The sequence below is a fragment of the Chiloscyllium punctatum genome, chromosome 46 (assembly GCF_047496795.1).
Source record: "Chiloscyllium punctatum isolate Juve2018m chromosome 46, sChiPun1.3, whole genome shotgun sequence".
NCBI classification, from domain to species: Eukaryota; Metazoa; Chordata; class Chondrichthyes; order Orectolobiformes; family Hemiscylliidae; genus Chiloscyllium; species Chiloscyllium punctatum.
The window spans coordinates 48,304,835-48,321,294 of NC_092784.1; the positions used below are offsets into that span (position 1 = coordinate 48,304,835).

General features: G+C 42.5%; 1 protein-coding gene across 1 annotated transcript in view; it reads left to right on the top strand.

Annotated features, from left to right (window-relative positions):
* Positions 1-16,122, top strand: part of LOC140468013 (adhesion G protein-coupled receptor E3-like) — a 52,197-nt gene extending 36,075 nt beyond the window's left edge. Inside the window, exons 15-19 of the mRNA XM_072564159.1 lie at positions 1,404-1,470; positions 4,432-4,523; positions 11,263-11,431; positions 13,720-13,821; positions 14,468-16,122. Of these exons, the coding sequence (XP_072420260.1) occupies positions 1,404-1,470; positions 4,432-4,523; positions 11,263-11,431; positions 13,720-13,821; positions 14,468-14,479 (442 nt within the window). The 3' untranslated portion in view covers positions 14,480-16,122. The remainder of the gene's footprint in view (positions 1-1,403; positions 1,471-4,431; positions 4,524-11,262; positions 11,432-13,719; positions 13,822-14,467) is intronic.
* The last annotated feature ends 338 nt before the right edge of the window (positions 16,123-16,460 follow it).

A 16,460-nucleotide genomic window follows, 5' to 3' on the forward strand; every position in this document is an offset into this window, starting at 1 on the left:
TCTACCTGATGAAGGAGCGGCACTCCGAAAGCTAGTGCTTCCAACTAAACCTGTTGGACTATAACCTGGTGTTGTGTGATTTTTAGCTTAAAACCAGGTACTATCTACCTTCTGAGGTGGATGTAATAGATCCTAGGCACTGTTGTGAAGAATAGCCAGGAAGTTCTCCTTTCTCTCAATCAGCATCATGAAGAAAACAACAGATAAACTGTTAAAATCTAATCTAATCTAATCTAATCTAATCTAGTGGGAATTTGTTGATTGCAAATTAGTTGCCCCATTTCCTCTATTAGAACAATGGCTGTATTTCAAAACACATTGACTGTATAACACTTTGGGATCCCCTGAGGCTGTGAAAAATGCTATATAAATACATTTTCCAGTCTGAAGTGCAATTAACTCCAGCAATTCAACAAATATCTGATGACTTTGTGAACTCTACCAGGAAAGCATTTGCTTGTTGCTTTCATTGCCTTGATAAATCTTTGAATTGAACATTTTTCAATGATAGGGTTCAGTTGCAAATGTTGACCATTTGTCTGAGGTCAGTTTTGCAGATGACACCAATTCTTACCTGAACCATTAACATTCATGCATGTTTATAGGAGTTGGAGCCTTTGATTGAATTTTTCCCTTCCTTAAGTAGGCACTTTTGCTGATCCCAAAGTAGAAAGCCAGCCTAATATAAACATGAATACAACACTGTGAAAGGGTCGAAGTCCGACTGGGTTCATTGTTTGCACTGACTCCCTGTTTTACTCGTGCAAGAAACAAAATTATCGAAGATGAAGCTTCATGCTAAACTGTAATTATGTGGTAGAGTTGACAGTGTACGTCTCTTCACCCTTGTTCTGTAGCTTTAAGGTTTAATCATTTCTTCCTCTTTTACATTCCACCACTTCTATTGGTTCTGACTTCCTTTAGTGTATAAAGCCTCTTCACCCAAATAGCATACTTCACTCCTGAAACTACAGCAGATGGCAGATGGCTATTTGTCCAGATAAATGATAAATGTTGTTACCTGATTTCTGCAGTTACAGCAGGCACTGGTTGGCTGTCAGGAGCACTGGCAGATATAAGGGACTGAATGGCTTCCTTCTGCCTCCTAACACTTTTGTGATTCTGTAACCTGGTCTTTCCCTTCTCTGGGTGGGGGTGGAGGGTGCAGTTGTTGAGTTCTGTTGTCATGTCTCCTGCCACTCCTTTTGCTAAATCAGTCCAGAACGTGAAACTGCATCAAAAATGCAGTAGACAAACAGGCCTTTCAGCCCAAGTAATCTCGTGCTGCATATAAGGCGAGTTCACTGACTGGTTATGCCTGAACCTTGGGCACAATTTATAATTTACTGAAGATTTAATGTATCAGAATTTTTAATGATAAATCTTCTGTTGTTACACTCCAGCTGCTGGCTACAAACACATAGAAAATTCATCTGGAGCTTCCTGGGGCCTGTTTGTGCAATAATTGGAGTAAGTATCTGTGTTATCTATATTTAGATTGTGTCAATGTGGTCATTCATTGAGGTGATTATGTTTCAAATCTGCAGTAAATTCCATCTTTGAGTTTCCTGTCTCAGTCTCTCTGCTCACTCCTACCTCTGTTGCCTCTGTTGTGGGTAGCACAGTGGTTAGCACTGCTATCTCACAGCGCCAGGGACCCAGGTTCAATTCCTGCCTTGGGCAACTGTCAGTGTGGAGTTTGCACATTCTCCCCGTGTCTGCGTGGGTTTCCTCCGGTGCTCTGGTTTCCTCCCACAATCCAAAAATGTGCAGGTTAGGTGAATTGGCCATACTAAATTGCCCGTAGTGTTAGGTGAAGGGGTAAATTTAGGGGAATGAGTCTGGGTGGGTTACGCTTCGGCGGGTCGGTGTGGTCTTATTGGGCCGAAGGGCCTGTTCCATACTGTAAGTAATCTAATCTTATCTCAACTCAAACATTCTCCTTTGGATGGCCTCACACCTTTCACTGTCTGTGAATTTGAGCACTTTCAATACTCTGCTGCCTGCATCCAAATAACGTTTGCAGATGACACCAAAATTGGAGGTGTAGTGGACAGCGAAGAAGGTTACCTCAGAGTAAAATGGGATCTTGATCAGATTGGCCAATGGGCTGAGGAGTGGCAGATGGAGTTTAATTTAGATAAGTGTGAGGTACTGGATTTTGAGAAAGCAAATCAGAACAGGACTTATACACTTAATGGAAAGGTCCTGGGGAATGTTGCTGAACAAAGAGACCTTGGAATGCAGGTTCATAGTTTGTTGAAAGTAGAGTCCCAGGTAGATGGGATATTGAAGAAGGAGTTTGGCATGCCATCATTTATTGTCAGAGCATTGGGTAAAGGATTTGGGAGGTAATGTTGCAGCTGTACAGAACATTGGAGGCCACTTTTGGAATATTGTGTGCAATTCAGGTATCCTTCCAAATTTTGTGAAACTTGAAAGGGTTCAGAAAAGATTTATCAGGATGTTGCAAGGGTTGGAGGATTTGAGCTACAGGGAGAGGCTGAATAGGCTGGGGCTATTTTCCCTGGAATATCGGAGGCTGAGGGGTTACCTTATAGAGGTTCATAAAATCATGAGGGGTATGGATAGGATAAACAGACAAGATTTTTTCACTGGGCATAGGTTCAGGGTGAGAGGGGAAAGATTTAAAAGGGATCTAAGGGGCAACTTTTTCGCACAGAGGGTGGTCCCTTTATGGAATGAGCTGCCAGAGGAAGTGATGGTGGCTGGTACAATTACAGCATTTAAATGGCATCAGGATGGCTATATGAATAGGAAGGGTTTAAGAGGGCTATGGACCAAATGCTGGCAAATGGGACTAGATTAAGTTAGGATATTTGGCGGCATGGACAAGTTGGACCAAAGATGCTGTACGTCTCTCTGACTCTATGGCTGTAAGTCTGGTCACCCACTGTACACACTGATGTGCTTGAGCTCAAGGACTGACTAGAATCAATACTCAGGATGTTCATGTAGGTATCTTTTCAAATACCTACATGGACCTCCTAATTCTTTTTCCTCCTCGAACTCTACAAGCCTCTGAAACCTCTGCATTACTGCAGATCTAACATCTTGGGATATCCAATTTACATTGTTACAGCTGCTAAGCCCCAAAACCCTGGAATTCTCTCCCTGAGCTCACCTTTAACTCTCTCTTCACCCTTAAGAAACTCCTTAAAATCCAACTTTTTGACCAAGCATGTGTGTTCTGGTGTCAAGATTTTCTTTGATAATGCATATATGAAGCATACAAAATTACTAATGCATAGTTGTTGCTTTTTAACAGCTATTGTGTTAATGATTAGAGTCCCTACAGTGTGGAATCAGGCCCTTCAGCCCAACAAGTCCACACCGACCCTCCAAAGAGCAACCCACCCCCCTACATTTACACCTGACTAACACACCTAACACTCCGGGCAATTTAGCATGGCCAATTCATCTAACCAGCACATCTTTGGACTGTGGGAGGAAACCAGAGCACCCAAAGGACACCCATGCAAACAAGGGGAGAATGTGCAAACTCCACACAGACAGTTGCCCGAGGCAGGAATTGAACCTGGGTCCCTGGCGCTGTGAGGTAAGCAGAGCTAACCACTGAGCCACCGTGCTGCCCTTTTATGTGAGACCAAGGTCGCCTCATATTTAATACTGTATGGTTAAATAATCTATTTAAGATACTTTAGTGACGTAGAGGCAGGGTATAAATGGGTCTTAGCTGATCTTGACAAAGCAAAGCATTACTGCCCAATTTGAGCTGAAAGCCATAAATTAGACATGATTTGTCCTGCCTCCAGATTCGATGATGTAATGCAGAAGACACAGAACAATTGTCAATCTTGAGATGCAGAGGCAAGAAGAGATTCTTAAAGGAGGGAAGGATTGAGGCCTGTAGAGGACCATGAGTTAGATTAATAGAGGCTTTCACATCTGCAAACCTGAAATATCTCATTCGCAGCTGGTGCCAGGCTTTAGATCAATGCTACCCAAATCTTTTCTGACTGTATGCCCATTTTGAATCTATATAATTATCACAACCCCTCAATGAGAAATGAGAAAACAGGATTTAAGGGCTGTGAAAGGAGGAACCTGTCAGAGAAGGTATGTAGCTGAAACAGCTCACTCAGAATTTGATGGTAGCCATTACTGCTTTGGAGTTCATGACCCCAAAATTTCAGCTCGCTTGGGGTCCTGACCCTCACTTTAGAAAGACCTGCCAGTAAAGGCTAGAAAATCTGTTCTGCTGCACTTTAATTCTCTGTCTGTCTGTCTGTCTGTCTCTCTCTCTCTCTCTCTCTCTTCCCCTCTCACACACACTTTCTTGCCCCCCTACATGTCTCAAAACCCCAAGCTCTGTTTGATTGTTTTGTCTCTTAGGGAATGTGGACTCTTTTAGTTTGTTGAACTTCTCTTTTTAAAATCTTTCAACAGATCAACACATTCCTTTTTCTCGTAACACTCTGGTCTTTGAGAGAATCAGTTTCCAAGCGTGACATTACAGTATCTAAACTTCAAAACACGAGGTGAGTTGAAGCTCTGCAGGTGTCCTGCAGGATAATGTCCTTGGCCAACCATCTTTAGCTACTTCTTCAATGAGCTTCTTTCTATCAGAAGTGGGGATGTTTGCTAGTGATTATGCAATGTGCAACATTGTTGTGCAACATCCTAAGAGGCTTCACAGAAATGTTAGCTGACAAAATGTGACACTTCAGCCACTGACAATGATACTAGGGCAGATGACCAAAATCTTTAAAGAAGGGGAGAGATTGGGAGGTGGGGACGGTCATGAAAGAAATTCCAGAGCTTGGTATGAGGCAGCTGTAGGATCAGCCACCAGTGGTGAAGTGATTAGAACATAGAACAATACAGTCAAGAATGTGTAAAAGACTAGAATTGGAGGCTGCAGAGATCTCAGAGAATTCCAGAAGGGATGAGGCTATGTAGGGGTTTGAGAAGGGTGAATATTTTAAAATCGAGGCTTTGCATAACTGGGAGACAGCAATCATAGGAATGAAGGGGACAAGGTGCAAGTTGGGCAGATGAGCCCTAGCAATTTGAATCAAAGTACCATTCTTGCAGCTAACTCAATTGGGTTAAGCTTATGATTTGATTTGAACCCATAAACTCTCAAATTTTAGATTCGCTGACTCATGGGGGTTTCAGTTAGCTAAGTTGGCTCGGGTGAGTGTATCAGAATAACATCAACACCATGTTCCCAATCCAGCTGCATTAGATGTGGGAACTGCTCTGGAGAGTGGAAGGCAGTGACAACTCACCACTGATTTAAAGACTTCTGTGAGGACTCGGCAAGATGGCAGTGATTCTGTAGAACTGCTGTGGACGGCTCTGCCTAACAGCCAGGGCTTTTTGGTGCTTTTTACCATCCCTGGCCAACTTATGTGGAGCAATTACTGGTTTAAAACCTTACAAAACACATATTTGTTAATATTTGGGAGTGGGAAGGATGCCAAAGGGAAAAGGAGCGAGCAAACAGCAGCAGGGAGGACACACCCCTATAGAAAGTTGGGGCTGCGATTGAGGAGATCCATGAGGAGATGCATGCCCAGGTCTAATCCATCACGTCCATGCTGTAGAAGCATGAATGGGAGATCCAGGGCCTCAGGGAGCGGCTGGAGGAGTTGGAGGGTTGAACCAAGGCCTCAGAAACTGCGATGGAGTCCTCATCTGTTTGGAGCCAGCTGCTGGAGTGAGAGGTGTGGGCCTTATGAGACTAGGTCGACAACCTCAAAAATAAAGGTTGGAGGATGAACCTGCGGATTGTCGGGCTTCCGGAAGGTGAAGAAGGTGGGCAGCCAGTCAGCTTCTTTGAAAGCTGGCTGTCGCATTTCCTAGGCCTTCAAATCAAGTCCAGTGGCTGCAGATTGCAGTGCTCAGGTCTGGGCCAGTACATCGCCCCCGCCCGGTCCTAGTGCAGTTCCGCTCATACCAGGACAAGCAAAAAGTAATAGAAACCTCCAAATTACAGGGAAAAGACCCACAGGCACTGCTGCATAAGTGGTCAAAAATCATTTTTTTCCAGGATTTCTCGGTAGTTTTAATTTGAAAGAGGAAGTCCTTCGAAGAAGTTAAAAAGAGCTGAGGAACTTGGGTATCCTTTGTTGTCTCTTTTTTTGTTGTTTGTTCTCTTTCTCTTGTAATCACAAGTAGGGGTGACATGAAGCCGGGGATGGGCGGCATGCTTATCCTGACTTTGTCTTTTTTTTGTTGATTTAAGGATTATCTCCTTGTTTTTTTCTCGCCTCAGGCTTGGGCACAGTCCGGGCTTGAAGGAGCTGTGAAGGAGGGGATGGGTAGGGTAAGTGCCCCCTATGGGCAGGGGACAGAGTCTTCCTTTCAAGGTTTTATAGTTGGTTTCCTTTGTAGTGTTTTGATAGTAATAGTTGTTTGTAGTTATGATAGAGTAGTCTTTGTATACACAATTCTTCAACTCTGACTCTTTATTTACTTGTGCTTGGCACATTGTAAGCAGGATTCTCCCTCTCATGGGTTCAAGGGTCTCTGAAAGGGGATGTGGCTAAGTGTCTTGTTAAATGGTGCACCTGGAACATCAAGGGAAGTCATTCATCTGTTAAAAGGAAAAAGCTGCTTTCTAACTTTAAGAGGGAAAGGGTTGATATCGCTCTGTTACCAGAAGCCCATCTTGATGGACAACACCTGAAGCTAAACCAGTGGGGTTATGACCGGGTATTCTTTTCATCCTTTACTACTAAAAGTAGGGAAGTGGCAGTACTTATCCAGAAAAATTTTCCATTCACATTATTAGAGCAGGTGAGAGATGAGCAGGGACGGTTTGTGATACTTAAGGCCCTGATACATGGGGAGGAATATGGCATTTTAAATGTCTACTGTCCTCCGGCGCATCCCCTCAAATTTTTGATTAGTGCCTTCTCTAAGCTGAGTACCTTTGGAACACAGCACATTATTATAGGGGGCGGTGGGGGGGGGGGGGGGGGAGGCGGATTTCAATTGCTTTTTGGATCTGACAGTAGACAGGATGGCTAGTGGATCCCCAACGATTTCTTCGCAGGCCAAGTAGGTGGCTAACTTATGCAAGGAGTTGGGGCTGGTGGACATTTGGAGATGTCTTCACCCTACCAGCAGGGACTTTACCTTTTTATCAAATCCTCATAAATGTCACACGAGGATTGATCTCTTCTAGATTCGGTTATGGGTTGTAAAATTGGGAACATAGCTATCTCTGGTCATGCGTGGTATATTTTGGAGCTTAAGGCCGAGTGGGGGGCTAGGTTTGCGGCACTGGCATTTGGACCCTTCTCTCCTTAAGGATTCCAAATTTGTGGAATACTTCTTGAAAGAGTTTCAGGAATTCTTTACTATCGACTCAGGCATGGCTAGTCGTCCATCTATGCTATGAGAAATTACGGAAATTTTCGCTTGGGGATTAACTATTTCCTATTCGGCTAGCTGGACACGACAGAAGGGGGAACAACAGCGTCTACTTGAGGCGTGGTTGAAAGCTGCTGAAGCGGCACATTTTGTGCGGCCTTCGGTGACTAAGCTACAGCGGATCACGGCCCTCCGAGCTGCCTTGAATTCAATACTTTGCAAACTGCAAAGAATTAACCTGTTTTTGCTTGACAAAGGCTGTTCGAGAATGGGGATAGGCCAGGAAAGTATTTCGCATTCCTGACCAGGAAAAAGCATACTTCCAATCCATCACTGCAATCAGAGACAGTGCCGGGGTCCTTACATATAATGTCAAAAGGATTAATGAGGCTTTTCGGAGTTTTTACTCTGAATTGTATTGGTCTGAAGGTTGTGAGGAGCGGTGGGCTAAAATGGACACCTTTTTTAAGAACCTGGACCTCTCAGGGTAACCTTGAAACCTTGACAGCTCAGGAAATGCAGGAGGCAGCTAGGCAAATTCAGAGTGGGAAAGAGCCTGGCCCTGATGGTCTTTCGGGTGAGTTAAGGAGTTTATAGGGATTCTGTTAGGGCTGATGTTGGAGAAGTACAATCACTCCTGTATGCCTGAATACTTACCACCATCTTTGAGAAAAGCTAGTATTTCCTTAATTTTTAAGAAGGGGAAGGTTCCTGAGGATTGTACATCATACAGGCCCATCTCTCTATTAAATTCAGATTTCAAGATTTTGTCTAAGATCTTGGCGCTGAGATTGGAAAAGGTGTTCCCCTATATTGTTAAAGAAGACGAGACAGATTTTATAAGAGGCCGTAGGTCTACTAATAATATTAGAAGGTTGCTGAATATGGTCCAAATTTGTCAGCAACGATCGATTCAGGGATTGGTGATTTCCTTAGATGCAGAGAAAGCATTTGACCGGGTGGAATTCCCGTATCTTTTTTATCTCTTAGAGTGGTGTAAGTTGGGTGGGGTCTTTGCTAGATGGATGGAGATTTTATATCACCACCCTCTGGCCATGGTCATCACCAATGGGATGAAGTCTGTGAACTTTAGGATTGGTAGGCGTAGTCATCAAGGCTGCCCCCTTTCACCATTGTTGTTTACGTTGGTGATAGAACCGCTGTCAGTGACCATTCATCAGAACATACCGTTTCGGAAGTGGGATCGAGGGTACACAAGATTACACTGTAGGCGAATGGCGTCCTTCTGTTTCTATTGGACCCAATGACCTCCGAACTCCATCTCATGCAATGTATCGATTCTTTTGGGGCTATTTAAGGATATAAGATCAACTTTGCAAAATTGGAGGCTATGCCTTTGGGGAACATCAAGAAAGCGCCAGAGGTTGAAGGTGGCCCTAGGTTCCCTTTTAAGTGGTCACAGTGAGGTTCCGATACCTAGGAATTTTTATTACCCTCAAGTTTGATTGGTTATTTCAGACTAACTTTGCTCACTTGCTCGACAATATTAGGTGGGATCTCCAGAGATGGGAGGCTCTTTCAATTTCATGGTTGGCTTGAATATCTCTAAATAAGATGAACGTTCTTCCTCATTTGCTTTATCCCATGTGTATGCTCCCTATAATGTTTCCCAGGTCAGCGCTGCGGAAACAAATGGGTTGGTTTGGTTCCTTTGACTGGCATCGTGGGCAGCCCCTCATCAAACTTACTAAATTACTAAACTGCCTGATGAAGGAGCGGCACTCCGAAAGCTAGTGCTTCCAATTAAATCGGTTGGACTATAACTAGGTGTCGTGTGATTTTTAATTTTGTGCACCCCAGTCCAACACCGGCATCTCCAAATCATTACCAAATTGGAGTTGCCTCAAGGAGGGGGAGAATTTGATTTTCCAGATATCAGGAGGTATCAGTTGAGTTCCCTGCTGTCCTTTGTTTGCGATTGGGTAGGTACTGATCAGGGCTCAATATAGCTGGATATCGAGGCCTCCCTGGCAAAGTGCCCTCTTATTAACCTATTGCTCATGGATAAGATGAGGACAGTTATGGACTGCTGCCGGAACACTATGCATCAGAGTGAGGGTTGCTTATCCAAGACTTCACCACTTACGCCTACAGTTGATATGCCAGGGTTCTGACCAGGGGTGATGGGCTCTGGGTTCAAACTGTGGGCAGTGAGAGGAGTGGGAGACTTGTTTGAGGAGGAGGTTATGATGTCTTTCGAGCAACTGAGCTGCAAATAAGGGTTGCCCTGCAGAGAGCTTTTCTGCTTTTTTTCAGGTTAGGGATTTTATCCAGAAGAAGACTATGCTTCTCACTAAGCCCTATAAGTCCATTGCAGAGAGGTTGTTGCTGTATTCCACAAGCACCCTTTCGGTTAGTGCCCTCTTTTGCCTGCTGATTGCCAGGGCCTGGCAGGATATTAACCAGTTATGTGCGGTCTGGGAGCAAGAGCTAGGAGTGGAGGTCTCTTCTGAAACATGGGAGAACATATGGGAGAACACACGAAAGATCTCAGTCTCTAATAGGACATGCGCTACGCAGTTAAAAGTTCTGCACAGGATTCATTTGGCACCGGACCATCTGGCGAAGTTTAAAAAGGGGCATTTCCAATGTGCCCCAAATGTAAAATAAGTGTAGGTACTCTTACCCACTGTTTCTGGACATTCCACAGGCTGAGTGTTTCTTGGAGTGCTGTGGCGGGAGAGATTGGGAGGATATTGAGGACTGAAGTTTAAGTAGACCCGATATCTCTCCTCTTAGGTCTGTTGAATTTATCATCGTTAGGCGGGCATGGGAAGAAACTATTTAATATTCTTGCATACTGTGCATGGAAGAATATTCTGACGAATTGGGTGTCTGAGAATCCACCGAGTTTGTTGGGATGGCACAATGTAATTATGGAACTTTTTTAACAAATGTTGTGCATCACACAACAGACCATTTTTATAAGACATGTCAGCCCTATTTGATTTATTTTGATATAGACTTGTCGGCTATTTTAACTAGGGCGTTTGTTTAACCAGGATGGTTAAGTTTGTTGAGCCCTGGGCCCTGGAAGGGGGGCTCCTGAGTTACTCCAGGAATATATACAACACTCCCGTTCTTTTAATTGGGATCTTTGTACCATGCGTAGCTATTTTGTGTTTTTTTTTGTGTTTTCAATTGCTTTTCTTTTTTTTATTTATTAGTTACTTATTTATTGGTGTTGTTTTGCATAGTGTTAGGTTTTGTCTTTTATTCTTGGGTAGATTAGTAGTTAGTAGACAGTATTTGTATTGTAATTTGTGTTTTTTTTATTATACAGGTATTTGTTATTAGTTGTATTTTCAATAACTTTATATTTTCGTAAAGTCAAAAAAACATTTTCTTTTGCTAATAATTTACAAAAAAAAATTTTTGTGAGCAGACAACACGCCCAGAAGCTGCCTTTGGAGAGAAGTACACTACAGATGAATTAATGAAGTAACAGATCAGGGAAATCTTGGCACAGATAACTGAAGAAAACATCCAGTTACATCCAGCTTAAGTTAATAAAAGTGTCAATTTTTAATCCCTTCATTCACATATTTGTAAGCTTAATTAAAGTTGCAAACTTGGCTCATATCATGTAACCAGATATCAAAGGGCCAGATGTCAGATAACTGAAATTACAAGAACCTACTCAATGGGTGTTTACAACTCTACCCTCTAGGCTGCGGACATGCAGAACTAATGGTCCAAAGGGTCTCTTCTTGTGCTACATTGTCTCTGTGACTCTTGGAGGACAGATCTGCAACATCATGAGTAATAACAGCCATGGAATGTACATGATATAACATAAAGTTGCATTCATGTTGATGAATGTTGGAGTATGTTCTGCTAATTTCCTACCTAACCCAGGTCTCTTTTCCGCAGAATGTTGGCATTTAAAGCCATCATGCAGATGTTTATCCTGGGCTGTAGCTGGATTCTTGGTTTGTTCCACTTTAACGAAGAAACCCTGGTAATGGCCTATCTATTTACCGTTGTCAACAGTTTCCAGGGCACCTTCATCTTTGTCATCCTGTGTGTGTTAAATCCCAAGGTAGGTGCTATTGTATTATGTAGTGTTTCTAGCACAGGAACTGGTCATTCTAAACAGCAGAGCCATACCACTGTTTACGTTCCAAATGAGTCTCCTTTTTACCCCTCTGAACAATATAATTTCCTATTCCTTTCTTTATTATGTGTTTATCAAGGGTCCCTTTAAATGCATCTATGCTATTTACTTTAACTGCTCCTAATGCTCACGAGTTCCACATTCTCATCACTCTCCCAAGTTAACAATTTTCTCCTGAATTCGTCAATGAATTTACTTGTGACGATCTTATAATTATAGCCTCCAGTTCTGTCAGGTCACTATTCAGTTTTCTCTTTTCTAGGAAAAAAGGCCCATTTCCTGATGCCATTCATACTTACCCTATTTACTGGGACCTTGCACAATGTTCTTTCTTTCTCAAGTGTCCACTGGTAATGAATGTATAGCAAAAGTTATTTCTATTCCATACAAATATCACAAACCTTTTCTAAACCATTTGCTCATAAATTTGCACAGAGGAAATTTTCAATAAAGCAGAGATCATAGAATTCATCACAGAATGTTGAAATCTGTAATTAGATAACTACAACTGTACTTGGGGATAGGCGTAGGCCAGTCAGCCTTTTAAGCCTGCTTCAAACCATTTAATAATATCATGGTTGATCTGATTATGGTCTGAATTCCACTTTGTTTGCCACCATAACTCAGAAAATCTTTGTCTATCAAAAATCAATTTGACTGGGCCTTAAATGTATTGAATGACCTATGGAGGTTTTCATGGGAAGAGAATTCCACAGACTAAAAACTCACCAAGCCAAAACATTTCTCATCATTAAATCTTAAAAGTGAAAGCTCTTATTCTTAAATTGTTTCTCCTCGTTCTCTCCTTCCAACTTGGGAAAAATCCTGCCAGAATACGCCTTTGTCAAACCCCTTCAGGATCTTGCATGTTTCAGTAAGATAATCTCTCATTCTTTGAATCTCCAGTGGATAAAGGCCCAACTTTATCAACCTTTGTTCACAAAATGGGCGGCATGGTGGCTTATTGGTTAGCACTGTTGCCTGATAGCAGCAGGGACCTGGGTTCAGTTCCAACCTCGGGTGACTGTCTGTATGGAGTTTGCACATTCTCCCTGTGTCTGCGTGGGTTTCCTCTGTATGCTATGGTTTCCTCCCACAATCCAAAGTTTTGCAAGTTAGGTCAATTGGGCATACTAAATTGCTTATAGTGGTCAGGAATGTGTAGGTTAGGCACATTAGTCAGGGGTAAATGTAGAGTAATGGAGAATAGGTTTGGGTGGGATATTCTCCCGAGGGTCGGTGTGGACTTGTTGAATTGAATGGCCAGTTTCCACACTTTAGGGATTCTATTCTATTCTAAATCCAAGCCCCTCTTTCAAGGAAAGAGCCTTCTCAGAACTGCTTCTCACCTGATTACTTTTCAAATAAGGAGATCAAAACTGTACTCAGTGCCCGAATGTGTTCTGACCAAGGCCCTGGACAGCTGCAGTAATATTTCTTGACTTTCATATTCCATTCACTTTGCAATAAACAACAACATTCCATTTATCTTCCTAATCACTTGCTGTTCTCACATGCTAACTGATTATGATTAATATACCAAGACATCCAGATCCCTCTGTACTTCTGAGTTCTGCAATCTCACTTCCTTCAAATAATAAGCTCCCTTTTATTCTTCTGTCAAATTGGACAACTTTACATTTTTCTACGTTATGTTCCATCTGCTAAATTCTTGCCATCTCACTTAACCTATCTAATATCCTTTTGCAAACACTCTTGTCTTGACAATTTAATTTCTTATCTATCTTGGCATCATTAGATAATAAAGCTACCATACATTCTGACCTTATGTCCAAATCATTGACATAGATTGTTAATAGTTGACACCCCACCTATGAGCCCTGTGGCATCTAATGTTGTCGACTCAAAGAAAATGCCCAGTTATCTCTCTTTGCTTCCAAACAGATAATGAGCATTTTGTCAATGCTAATATGTTACCATTCACACCAAAAGCTCTTGTATTGTAACTGTAGCATTTCACCAAATGCATTTTGGAAATCCGTGTACTAATCCTCAAAAAACTCCAACAAATTAGTTAAAACATGATTTCCTTTTGACAATACCATGTGGATTCTGCCTGATCAAATTATGACTTTCTAAGCATCCTGCTATAACCTCCTTTTAAAATTGAATCTAGTGCATAAGTCAAAATGACTACATTGAGTTTACATGTCCAGGGATTATTAGCTGTGTATTGTATTCCTTCCTGTAAGGTGAGGGTCCAGTGCAAGAAATGGTTTTCCATGCTATTCAGAACAAAAAGAATTGTCTCACCCAAGAATAGAGCTGCAATCATGCCAAAGAATACCTGGGCGGTAAGTGGTTTTACTTGACCTCTATTCATGTTCTACTGACAGCAAATTGGTTGATGCCCACTGTTGTGTAGTTGGCTAAGTCAGATGCTTCAGTGTTGGATTATTGGGCTGATATTCCACCTGGTGTAAATTTCCAGAAAAGAATGGGTAGAAATGCAACAAAAACACATCATGAAATTTGGTGCTGTCACAGAATGTGCTCTTCATATGCCTTGCCTAAAATTGTCCTGTTGAAGCCAGGGAAATAACAGTGAGGAGAACAGGTAGTAGATTTGATGCTGTCACTGTCCAAGAACAAATGGCATTGTAGGGCTTCTGTTTCTAATTGATCTCCATCTCCCTTTGGCAGTCGTATGTCACTTTGGTAACAACCAGTAGATGGGCTATCACATCTGAGCCTGATTCTGTTCACCTGTATTGCTAGCAAGTTTCACTGGATAGCAGAGACCCTGACTAGTATTTCTCTTTGCTAATCCAGAAGGCCGTTTGTCATCCAGTTTGCCTCAAAATGAAGCTGAGACTATTCTAATCAGCGTGGCTGAAATGAACTCATCTGAACCATCAGAGAACCCTGCACTTTTGCATTTTTGACAGAAAGTAACTCACTGAATGCAATCATAAAAAATTATTTTTCATTTTGTTGTAGAGCTCAGGGTAATGATGAACCTGCTCTTGTCACACACTGTGTGGGATAGACCTGACGGATGAAGAAGCGAAGACCATTAGCTTTGCTGCAATGATGTGGATGGACTTTTGATAGCTACTTGAATTGACTGGTGTTTGTGCCAAGGACCACGCACACATCAGACAAGAATCTCATTTCTGGCAACAGATGCATTGAACTACCACCCTCTGCAAGCTCCCACCCCAAATTTAAAGTTATCATGACTAGTGATTAGTACTTGGCCATTCCTTAGTCATCACTGTGTCAAATTTTTAAATTTCCATGAGCTAAAAATGGGAATTATTTTCCCATTTGGGAAAACCTTCAGTGCCTGGACTGCAGAGGTTCAGGTAGGTGGCCCATTACGTGTTTCTGAAGACAATAATTGCTAAGAACATCCGCAACTCATGAAAAATATTGAAATGTTACACATTACTGTACACATCCTTAACTGTGATACGTGCTCGGTAGAAGTACTGAAACTGTGACAACAGTAAAGGCTGTTACAAAAATGAACATTTCTCCTGAACCTGCCCTAGACTATGGCTCAGTTTGTCATCTCGTTAACCTCTGAGTGAGAAACCATGACTTCCAGTCTAGTTCCTGCACCCACCCACATTACAGTGCCCTTGCATCTGTTAAGCTAAAACCTTTGCCTCTCTGTTCAGATGAGCATCAAGAAATTATCAGAGGAAGATGTAGCAACTGTGGAGAAACAGCTTTCATGGAATTCCTACAGTGTGGAAGCAGGCCATTTGGCCCATCAAGTCCACACTGACCCTCTGAAGAGCATCTCACCCAGATCTTGTAACCCCACACTTCCCATAGCTAACCCAACTAACCTACACATCCCTGGATACTATGGGCAATCCACCTGATCTGTACATCTTTGGGTTGTGGGAAGAAATCAGGCCATCTGGAGGAAACCTATGTAGACATAAGGAAAATATGCAAACTCCAGAGACAGTCACCTGAGGCTGACATCAAACTTGGGTCCCTGATGCTGTAAAGCAGCAGTGCTAACCATTGAGCCACTGTACCCCCCTGGTGATTTATGAGACCTTGTACAGGAATCACTAGAAACTAGTGGTCAGGTAGAAAAAAATAAATCCAAAAGGCTAATTATATCATAGAATCCCTACAGTGTGGAAACAGGCCCTTCAGCCCAACAAGTCCGTGTTGTTCTTTTCATCAAGAAGACTGGAATACAGAATGAAGTGAATCTGCCTATCTGTTTTTACTTATTGGTTTGGTTCAAATATATGGGCAACGTGATGTGGTGCTCTGCCATTGCTTTCTGTAGGCATGGGATTTGAACATTAAGTTTCTGGTTCAGAGGTAGGATCACTACCTCTGGTCCACAGAACCTCTCGAGATTCAGTGCAGCTGTATACCTTCGTGGTGAGTCACCATCTAGAGAACCACATTCAGTTCAGGGAAGGCATCTTGGTTTTGAAGTACTAGAGTTTGGAGTCCCTCGAAGGATACTGTAGTTTATGTAAGGATACTGTAATTTCTGCTCATCATTGGATGAAGAGTGGAGAGTCCAGAACAAGGGAACATAACTATATTGTTGAGAACAAAGAACAGTACAGGGAAAAAATGAGTTCTGCAGATGCTGGAGATCAGAGTTGAGAGTGAGGTGCTGAAAAAGTACAGCAGGTCAGGCAGCATCCAAGGAGCAGGAGAATCAATATTTCGGGCGTATGCCCTTCATCAAGAATGAGGCTTATGCCTGAAACATTGATTCTCCTGCTCCTCTGATGCTGCCTGACCTGCTGTGCTTTTCCAGCACCACATTCTCAACCCAGAACAGTACAGCAAAGTACAGGCCCTTTGGCCCATGATGTTGTGCCGAGCATTTATCTTAATCAACTATGAACCCCCTAACCTACATGCCCCTCAATTTACTGTTGTCCATGTGCTTGTCTAGCAGTTGCTTAAATGTCCTTAATGTCTCTGATTCTACTACCAC